Source organism: Platalea leucorodia (genome assembly GCF_965183815.1).
Source record: "Platalea leucorodia genome assembly, chromosome: 6".
Taxonomy (NCBI): domain Eukaryota; kingdom Metazoa; phylum Chordata; class Aves; order Pelecaniformes; family Threskiornithidae; genus Platalea; species Platalea leucorodia.
In genome coordinates, this window is record NC_138828.1 from 59,503,294 (window position 1) to 59,514,745 (window position 11,452).

General features: G+C 40.4%; 1 protein-coding gene across 1 annotated transcript in view; it reads right to left on the bottom strand.

The window, feature by feature from the left end:
- Nucleotides 1-10,747, bottom strand: part of GRXCR1 (glutaredoxin and cysteine rich domain containing 1) — a gene marked incomplete at both ends in the record, with an annotated part of 43,046 nt that extends 32,299 nt beyond the window's left edge. The window contains one exon of the mRNA XM_082315264.1: nucleotides 10,301-10,747. Coding sequence (XP_082171390.1) covers nucleotides 10,301-10,747 — 447 coding nt within the window. The remainder of the gene's footprint in view (nucleotides 1-10,300) is intronic.
- Nucleotides 10,748-11,452: the final 705 nt, after the last annotated feature.

An 11,452-nucleotide genomic window follows, 5' to 3' on the forward strand; every position in this document is an offset into this window, starting at 1 on the left:
CAGTAAGTTTTCCCATATTTCTTGGGAGTGAAGAAAGAATGAGGCTGCATGTGGTATTTCTGTGGTATAGAAGACATACTCCTCTGACATTATTGATGGATGGTGTGTCTAGATATCATTCCAAAGCAAAATTGTACTGAGGTTGTTAAAATGCTTTCCACAATTCATACTAGCAATGAATGATGTTTTTTCTGTCTTCTTTCTTGCCATGTGTGAAATGAGTCTCTACCTCACTGACTCCAGCTGCTCGCCTGTGACCATTTCTGTTGCTTTCTATGATGGAGGCTGTAAAGAGTTGTGCTGTGGCAGCCTCTCCACAACATAACTACTGTGTCAAGCAAAACCACAAGATTGCCTGCTTGGATGGGAAGCTATATTTTTCCAACTGCTTTTCAAAACCAACAGGCTGAGGATGCTGTCCTAATTATTATTTATCTTTTAAGTTTTGGAAAAATTCAGTGAGATTTGAGTTTTGTGCTTTGTACTACCTAGTACTGGATGTTGTAGAAATGACGAAGGTTTTCATGCGTGAAAGTCATACCCTTTTCTCTCTGGCAGCAAATTCCATTCTGAAGCATATTTTATTGCACTTAAGCTACAAACTTATGATAGTGCCAGACATTGCAGTCACAGGTTAAAGCTTCAGCCAAAAAAAGCAGTATCTCTTTGACCATTTCTTTCTTTCAATCTGTTAATCATGTACTTCATGTTGGTGGAGTGTGTAATAAACTGTCAACACTAGTAGACAAATGTCAGTGCAGGCTGCTGACAGACCAGAGCAGTCTAGCAAGCATTATTTGCAAATAACGCATGACTTCATTTCTTCTCTCTTAGGAAAGGAGAGAGTCCTCAATGACACCTACATGCCAATTAAATTGGCAGCAGGTGACTTCTGAAACCTGGTTTTGGTCAACTGCTAAAATGCAGTTTTCCTGGGTCATTGTAACAGAATACTGGTGTGGCAGCTGTACATTTATGTTTGTCTAGCTTGTGTTTGCAAATACTAGTGTAGGTGTTTGCAAATTCTCATTCAGAACTGAAACAGTTCTGAGATCTGTAAACTAAATGAAATTGTAATGTAATTAACTTGTTAGAAAGTATTTTTGTTAATGCATTCCATGGCATGAAATCAAAAGCATTAGTATATGCCTGGATAATCATACCACTAAGGTAAAGATAATTCCTCACTTTTTTGAACTTTTTTTTTAAACTGAAGGAGCTGCGTTTCATCCTCGTTATTACCATATTTTTGCAATTGCACAACTGCACAGCTGTGCACTCTGGTGACAAATTGGCCCAGCGTAGCCAAATATTTGCTTCCATGTTTGCAAATGTAACTAAAATAAGTAATAAGTTTGTAAATGTAACTAAAATGTAACTAAAATGTAACTAAAATAAGACCACTAATTCCACCTAAGACACTCAGGTGGAATGAGGACCCTTAAATATTGGTTGCAAAATAATTTATTTGTACACAAAAATTAGGGGTCAATTAGGGGACCAAGAATTATGCTAGTAATTAATCATATAGGACGGTTCATATTTGTAGGCCATTTATTTCAGCTATATGTGTTCCACAAACTTTGTGTATGCTGTGTCAAAGGCATGCAGATATTCAGAAGCAAGAGGACACAGCAAATGAGGCAGCGGGCCGCCTGCTGTACCATGTCAAAGAAAGCAGAATAGCCCTAACTTTTCTTGATGGTCCTAGTTTTAAGAATATTTCAAAAGATATTTTCTTATAATTGTCCTGCTGAGTTACTGAGTTCAGCTCCACAGCCAGAAAAAAGGTGAAGGGTTATTGCTACTAATTAATGATTAAGAGTAATCAGTTCATCTTTTTCATCTCTGTTGTAAGAGGCCAATTTAGGAAAACAAAGATTTCCTACTGTTAGAATAAGTAGAAAAATTCTGCTCTAGCATCCTAAGAATTTTTTTTATAGGCTGTTTACATAACATTACTTTTTTTCAAGTCAGTTTGAAGGAAGATGAAGCAATTTTCATGTTAATTCAAAGGTTGAGCACCTTCTTGAGCAGTTCCACAAAGGGACATTATGTAAGAGCACCACAGCAGTAGATGGGCTCAGACCCAGTGTTCTAGTATGTCAGGTCATCTACCATACAGACAATTAAAAGTAAGAGTGTGGCAAGCATATATGACATTTCCTCCTAATACTCTCAGAGTTTATGAGTATTTTCAGCTCAGAGAATTTCCTGAGGCCAATATGATTTAGGAATCCCACTTAGTACAACCAGAAGGCATCCTTTTCCATTTGGCATTCGCATTCGTTGCCTGAGAACAGTACAGTTTCTTTCTTTCAAAAGAAAAGCAAAAGTATTTTTAGATTTAAAGAGAAAGGATGAAACAAGGTGGGAGAACATTGTTATCTGCAGTCTCTCATGTCTTGGCTACTTGGGTTCAGTCTCCTGTCTACCTCTTGTCCCTAACAAGCAAGTCACAGGCTATGAGCTTTTCTAGGATGCCTCCATGCTGAAGCAATGCCATCACCATAATGCTTAAGAGCAAGAAAGAAAGAAATGGAAGTCAAGCATGATGCTGAAGCATAGTATTTGGGATGGCAAGTTGAGAATCAGCAAGCCTGTGTTCCACTCCTGCCCCAGCAACTTATTCATGCTGTCTTGTGACTGTCTAATTCAAAGTACAACTCCCACCACTGCCTCCTGCAGACACGATTTGTAACAAAGCAGCATCTGCTTATGTACGGTTTGTGTAGGATCTGATCCACTAGGCATGCTCAGAGGACACCTACTGCATCATGCCCTGCAGGTGAGACAGGCAAAGGAACGCTTATTTTGTGGTTCCCATAGGACATGAGTAGGAGGTAACTGTCATGTCCTGTCAAAACTGAGATGCTGAGGCACATGGCCAAGGCAGATCATTAGTCAAATTTTCATTAATAAGAGGCTTTTACTGCCTTTGAGACAAGGTGGCACCAAAGAGAGGTTTGGAGGATCACAATTTTGGAGCTTGATGTCTAAGCCCTTCTTCAGAAGCCTATGAGTTTTTTGAATCTATTCCTAAAGTCTTGATTCCCTCTAGTACTACCTATTCTGTATATACGTATTCACTGCAGTATTACCATAGCTTCGTTGCTATGCCCTTTCTCATGCAAAGGATAAGGCCAGGGGATGAGGCTTATTAATAAATCACTCTTTTGGGAAAGTAGCCACGTGGTGTAGACTTCACAGAAGGAACAATTTAATTCTGTTCTTCCTCACAGCCCAGGGCAGCAGCTCTGCTTTTTCCTACAGGCTGCACAATCTGCTTGGACCACAGGCACTCAGACCCTAGCTGGGGTAAGCCTCAGACAACTCTATTCAGTACCAGTCAGTTGTTAGAAGTTGTTTTCTATCAACAGAAGAGAGAAGGTGCTAATGAGTGCAAAATGATCTTTTCCTCACTCCTGCTTCCATCCTGCATCTGCCAGAGTTTGGTTATACTTGAGACTCCAGTGTGTTTCACAGACCCTTGCTAGGAAGTGGGTCAGTTCAGTCTCTGTCTCAGGGAAGGCTGGTGTGCACAGATTCAAAACTGCACCACTCATGCCACTAATGCCTGACCTCTACTGCAAAATGTGTAAAGGTTAGTTCTCAGCTGTCTTGCAGTTTAGGTAGTCATTACCTATGCTAAACAGATAAAAATACTGTAGCCAGTGAGGAAATATTAATTCGGTGTCATAATAATTTTCACTCACCTGCAGATGTAGGTGTGATTCAAGAAGCAGTCAAAGTACCCACTTATTATATCCTCTGAAGCAGAAACGTATGTAAGCACAGAACAGAAATGTTTATTGTCCCAGGGCTTGCCTCTGCTTAGCCCCATACAGTGCACCTGAGTGCCTCAAGAACAGCGTCCTCATTTATGGATTCTTTACAAGGATCAAGGCACATCAGAGCAAGGATAATTTTGAGGCCATGCAGTGCTCTGGAAGGCTGGACAGATGTCCAGTACATGCTGATCAGACTGCCAGCATAAAAGTGTAACAATTTTTTCTTCAATTATTGATTCAATCTTGAAGAAGGGATAAATGTAACCATGGGTTTGTTGCTAAGCTTCCCAATGCTGAGTGTATTGAAAACTCAAGATATCCCTTACCTACATTTTTAAAAAATGAGACAGCTAAGTCTTTTTTAACTCAAAGCTTGCATATCACTTTCAGAGGTTTAGATAGTTTAAAGTCTATTTACTGATCATTTCAAGTCTATGACAAATATGTATTTCAAGTCCAATAGCAGCAAACACTAAAATATCATGAACAGTCTAATAATAGACCTGTCTGAGCTCAGTGCTCTAGAGCTGATTTATATGAGAACATGAGAACAATAAATACCAATATCCTAAGTACTGACCAACCCCAAGCTCCACTTAAAAGCTCACAGACCTGAACAACTTCCTTTTTAAATCAGCGTGGCTATTCAGCCATGAGTTCTGGAAACTACCTGTTTTAACTGTGACTTAATCAGCTGAATCACTGTCCCATGCACTGTGGTCACAGATCAAAGCACTGAGCAAGGTACAAAGGAAGTGATGAAGGGACACTATGCCTGTTCCATTGGTGATCCAGCTGTCCTTCCAACATTGAATTTTCCATAACAAACAGAAACCTACTTTTCATAATCACTTGATCCTCTGTATCATTACAATTTTTCCTATTCTTCAGTGGTTTTCAGTGCAACGCTGTTCAATAATTAGTTTTGCAGACTTGCTAACACTAGGAACATACACTGGAACTTTATACCTCAGAGGAGGTACCTACAGCTCACTGGAGTTTATCTCCATCCGTATAAGTGGCATTACTACAGCAAATGCTACGGCTTTAGGTTATCAGCATGTTTCCCCAACATTGCTACCAGTAGGTACAAGCAATCCAGCACGTCTTTTCCTTTTGCAAGCTATGCCCATTTGGGAGTCACAGGGCAGCGTGTATGGATGAGAATATGAAGGGAAAGTTCAGGAGACCATTTACAATCTTCGTCCAGTCCTACCAGAGGTCTTTGAGTTCAAACAGTCCAATGATGCTGGAGTGTCAGCATTGATCTTCTGCCAAAGAAGTGAGGAGGACAACAGGAATTCTCTAGTGATAGTGCAGACTTCTCTCTTCTCCCCAGAATTTTGGGGATTGTAGTGATATATGTCCCAGGGGCTGGAGTGGTACGCAAAACACCACCCACCCTAAAATCTTTTCTTGTCCTGTTGTACCGGAAACTTTCCTGAATGGCACTTTGCAACATCTGCCTTCTTTGCAAGACAGTTGGTTTTGCTGCTGTCTTTCATTTTATTTTCTCTATGATATTAGCTGGTTTGCAAGCTCTGCATGTCCTGCTATGTATTCACTTTTCCAGGTCACCTACGAGTAAAGATGAAAGTGAACCTAACCACCCCAGAAGCTCTCCTTCTCTTAACAAACTTCAAATTTCTACCTGATTCTTAACTCTTTCTCACCTCTCTCTCTAAACATTAATAAGCTAATTCTTTATCAGGCTGAATATTGACTTGCACTTTGCAACCTTAAATGTTAGCTCTACCTGAGACACCGTGCTGGAAAATATTGTAAAGACCAAGTACATTATGTCTGACCCTTCACCCATATCCCCTCTGATGCAATGTTCACAAAGGCATTAAGCAGGTTTGTTAACCAGGCCTGTCCTTTTATAATAGACATCAGCAAGCCCTGCCTGAGAATGAGATCTGTAGCTAATTTAGCAGAAGATGACCTTTCAGAGGAAGCTGGAAGGCCAGTGGAGTGTGTAAATATGGAAATAGAGGAAAGGACCCATGCTGAAACAGCGGAAATGAGGGGAGACCTGTGTAAAACCTTTGGCTGAGCTTCATTACATTGCATGTTGGGATAGAAACCCGGTCTGCCATGAAATGATCATGGCACTGCTCAGTAATATTCCAGACAACCCAAGGATTTTTGTTCTGTGTCACCTGGAAGCCATCACAGGGATGGCCTAGTCATAAAAATCGGTCATGAAGAGAACTGTATTTATTTTAAGGAAACAAGAAACATTTCTCTACTACTTTCTGTGCGAAAATATAGGAAATATTCATACCCATTTATGTTTTAACAGTACTGTAAGTATTAGAAAATAAAAATTCTAGTAATGTACTGGAATAAGACCGCAATTATTTTGGATATGCAGAGAAGGGGCTTATGCTTCTGATACAATTAGCAGGTCACATCCTCAGCTCCAGACCTGCCGACACCACCAGTTTCGGTGTTTCAGCAGGAGATAATTCCACTTATACCAAGGAGGTGCACAAACAGGGAGACTGGGAGCTCCAGATCCTTTCTGTTATTCAGGCTTTTCAGCAGTGTATGTTTCTCATGAATAAAATGTTCCCGACTGTTTGACCGCTGTATTGCCAGCCCTGTAGGAGGCCACCCCTCCAGCCCCAGGTTAGATGGACACGTGTGACCATCCCCGCCCTCCACCGATGACCACTGATTGGCCTCCCACCTTCCCACCAAGCCAAGGATGGGGAGGCGTTGCCACAGCAACGCCCTCTCATCTCCCCCAGGATGTGGTTGCTATGTCAACGCTCTCCTTGTGGCATCCACCCCTGGGAGGGAAAGGCTGGAGGGGTTGCCATGGAAACCATGCTCCCCTGAAGCATCAATAGTGCTGGTCTCTTCCCCACCTTTCTGCCCCCAAAGTGTCCTGCCATGAAGCTGAGATAACCCCCAGACGTGTCCTGCTCTGTCCCACCCTGTCCTCACGGCTGTGCCAGCCCCAGCTGCACATGGCTGCTCCCACCAGGATCACAGCAGCTTCATCAGCCATGCAGGGCCAACCTGATGGGAGGCCTTTTACTGTCACAGCGCAGCAGTGACTCACATCTGGGGACACAGACAGTCATTGGACAGACTACTGCGGGGGACCTAGTTTCTCTTCTCAAGGAACAGTGGAAATGGGAAGTCACTGGTTGTGCTAGTATAGAAATTCTCAGTGCTTGGATGTGGAAAGATGTAACTGGGGATGCACATCTACTTGGCAGTAGATATATATTCTCAGGCCAAGCTTGTATCATACAACAAGAACCAAAAAAACCTTTTCATCTAGAAATACTTCCTGTATTACATCACCCTTTTCAAATTTCCAAAAACTGCAGAAGCTGTGATTTTTTTTTCTGATGAGTCTATTGTGGGAAGGAACTGCCTGAATAAATTCTGTAGGAAGGCTGTAGTTAGAAAATGTGGAAAAAATATTCAAAACCCAAAATATTTCATGGAACGTTAAAATACATAGGAGTGCTTTTAGCACAGGTACTTGAACAGGAAACATCAAAGGTCTTGACTGCACGACGTAACAAAGCCCAGTTAATGAACCCCTGCTTATCCCTAGAATATCTGAGCAAAGTGATTTGTCTTAAAGGATCTCTCCTCTATCACAGGAAGCATCTGGGGATTTTGGTAATAGCATACTAGAGGAGTTTAGATATAGTCTGAAGAATCAGAATGCTGACACTGAAGAAAATCTCAAAAAAAATAGTTTTGTGTCACAGGACACACACATACTCAGTATTGGCTTTTTGTATACACATTTTAGTTCATAAGTGATACATTAAGTACTAAAAAAGAAGCGTTTGCATCCAAGAATTTATCAGTGCTCAGGATTTAGGATTGTCAAGAGTTCATGTGCATACTCTGCAATTACAAATACCTGCTTTGACACTGACTCTGAGAAACGTGTAATGGGGCAGAGGTGGGCTCTCCTCAGGGATAAGAGACTTCATATACAGTTTAACTGTTGTTATACATCTGCTGTGGCTTATGTAAGAGAAGCGAAACATAAAACTGCAGATGATCTCATATAATCAAGGGGGGGACTTACAAAAATGCCCAGATCAAGAGATTTTGAGTTATATCTTCTAATAGAGACATATTTCTATCTTATCGTATCTTTGAACGAAGAACTCTTGCTGTTCTCTAAGTGGTATTACTGTGCAATTAATTGTCTGGAACAGACTTACAGAGCCCTAGAAATCATCCTCTAATCTCATCCTAAAGGTCATTACTTTATTTGTAATTGGACAGATTTCAATCATATTTTACATTGGGATCAAGCAGTTCCAAATCAGCCTCAAAGCCAACCTTTCTGCTTTGCTCTCCTCTGTCTTCACCATGTGGCATAGAAAATTGGCTCACAGTATGACACAAAAGAGATGCAAACGATCGTTCTTCTTCACCAGACTTCAAATTTTATCTCTGGGGAAACAGGAACTTGTTTGTGTAGAAACCTCAAATCGTGATGTTCTCTGTATATCTCTGAATATATGTCTTTGATCCAGTAGGTGCTTAAAGTAAGAACATACAGTTATTTCTGGAAATCAGTCATCTAGACCTACCTAAGCAGAAGCTGCTCAGTTCCCCATATATTTTCCTCATCTGCTTTCAAAACCTGCCTATTCTTTTGGCCTTTTCAATGCCTGTAGCAGAGAGTTCTTAAATTTAATTATGTGCTGTATGAAAAACTGTTTAGTTTGTTTTCACCTGATAATTTAATTTTTCCACTTTCTTTTTTTGTAAAATATTGTCAGTACAAGATCCTTATCACCTTTTAAACCATTCATTATTTTACAGGTTTTAATTATGGACTTCTGTGGTAGACTTGGCTACATATCATTTTCTGAAGTTATCAGATGGATATGCCTCCTACCAAGTCTTCCTTTCTTTTGGCATGGAAATAGTGCTGGTCCTAGCTGTAACTCTGCCAGGAATAAAAGAAACTACATTGCAATCAAAGTACATTGATTTCAGTCCATGAACCTTTCCTGAAGAACTTCCAGCCTAAAACTGGAGATAGAAACAGCAAGATGACAGGGCCGCTAGTTAAGGTACATATGTCTTCAGATGGGGCCATTTATTTAGGTGATTCAAATTTCTTAGCTTGGTGTCACTGATGCAGTGGAAGGAAGCTTCTAGGAGGGAATGAGGCTAGTGAGGTGAAACAGTGTACTCCATGTAGTGAAACATGGAACAGTATTTGGAATCAAGGTTGGAGAAAAATCCAGACGTGCCCCAGTTAACACTTCCTAACTCATATCTACTTAGAAAAAGTGAGTTTGTCACAAATTTTATCAGAGTAGGGAACTCAAGGACAAACTCTTCAGTGAGTGGCTTGAAAGAAAACAAGCTACTCGAGTGCTATGTGATGTAAAGAACAAAAAAGAATGGCTAATTAATCTTTGAAATATCTACCTTCCACAGGAACATCAGTATTGATAAAAAGACTGTTATAATTTAGGTAAAACATAGAGGAAAAATTCATATTCAGAAGCAAGAGAATGTCAATCAATAGCCATTTCTAAACGTATTATGAAATGACAGCTTCAAAGTAAGAAAGAACTTTTAGAAGATTGCATTTCAATACACACAACAGTCATTACTAATATCAAATTCCTCATGCTTTAAAACTGCATAAATGCTTTTAAAACAATGCATTGAAGTCAATTACAGGTTAATTTAAGTGACCATCCTAATTCTGGATTATAACAACCTTTAGAAAGAGTTTGGTTGCATACCTGTTGCTCTTTGAATAGTAATGATTATAAGACTTGAATAGTGTATAAAGATAAATTATATATATGAGCTAAATTTTTTAGAATGTTAATCTTGATTTTTCTGAGGCCTGTATTTCTCTGCCTAAGGCATCAGTGTGGATATACTGTTTCGAATACAGATATTCTGCTCCTTCTACAAAATAAATGAAAAACAGACATTAAGAGAGACCTCTGACTAAGATTTCATTCCTCTGAAATTTTCATATAGGAAAACTGTCATTGCTGCCACCCTGCATCTAATTTGATCTGCTCTGCAGATTAAACACAATGGAATTTGCAAGTATACGTATTTACATGTAGGGGACAGTAGATAACATCTCAAACTCATTAGGACTAATATAATAGGAGTGGAAACATGACACATCCCTGTACAGTAGATCTGTACAGATCTCCAATAAAGCCCCAGTTAATTCCTCTGTTATGTTTCTTTCCTGGTACATACATGGGAAGCACAACATACATGTTTCTAGTCAGCAAATTTTAGGTCAATTTTGAAAGAAAAATTTCACAGTCAATTCGGAGTGTGGAATCCGGTGTATAGCAGAAAGATTAAGCAAGAACAGCAAGTGGACAGCAATGGGAATGAGGCAGAACCGAATTCAGAGTCTGAGAAACCATAAATGAGAGAGGTTTGGACAAAGGGAAAGAATAACGTTGGGAGTTAAATGGGACAGACACAGGGCTTACAGCCAGCAGGACTGCATCACCTACCTGAAATACTTTTGCCAAATTGTCAAAGAGGGCTTGACCAGCGCTGACTTTATGCTTGACTCCCCTGACTGTGCCGTTTTTGCTGAGGATGTTGACTCGCTTTGTACCAAACCCCCTCTCTTTAGTGGCTCGGACTAAAATGAGCAAGTCGTCCTGCTCGGTCTCATTTTCATCGCACTCGGACCCTACGTGTCCATTCTGCTGCCCGTCCACTTCACTCAGCCGGCTGGTTTGGTCGGTCTCTGAGCTACTGGCATACTCGGAGTCCAGAGAGTCAGCGGCCTCCCCATCGGCATACACCTCCTTCAGCACCCTCCCGCTGTGCGAGGACGCAACGCGGAATCGAACTTTCCTCGACAGCCTCTCGCTGCCCGCCTTCATCTCACTTTTAAACATCACCTCTTCCATTGATATAAGCAGTTTGCATTGTTCCAGCGTGGTGCCCATTGCATTTGCCAGTTTGTGACACTTAACAACAATATCAGCGCTGTTTTCTGTTGACAGGGGTTCTCATATTAAACTAAAGAGGGTTCCCAAGAAGCTACACTGCCGTTCTGCAGTTAATAATGGATGTGTTTGTGCTATGGTTACCTTTAAACTAAAACCTGTAAAACAATCTCATCAATTAAATATTAAAAAGTCATTGTGTACTTTTTAGCACTAAGGAAGAAAGTAAGAAAGGGAGAAATTATATTCATTGATTAAAATAAAAATTCTAACCCACACATGATAAACACAATAACAGAAATTACACAAGTTTATACGAATGCAGTTTTTGTTTGCTGAGAAAGGCAAAAAAGAAGAGTTTTTAACAAGATCTGCAGAGCCAAAACTGTTTATGTACATAACACCTGTGGTGAAAATCGTGAACTTCAGCTTTGGAGTCAACGATGGGCACATTTCTTTCATCAAAACCCTTCCTTCCCCTACCAGTCAGACCTCATTCACCAAAGTTTGCTTTTCATATAAGCTTACAGAGATCCAGCGGGGAGCTCTGACTTGGTATTTTGTGATGCTGGCCTTTTCACAGACTGGCAGAGCAGTGGAGAAGCAATTAGTCACAATTTGTTGCACCGAGTAACACAGTGTTATTAAATAAAATTGAGCCACGGCTAGTACCACACAGTAACCCCAGCCTCTGTTCTGTTTTGT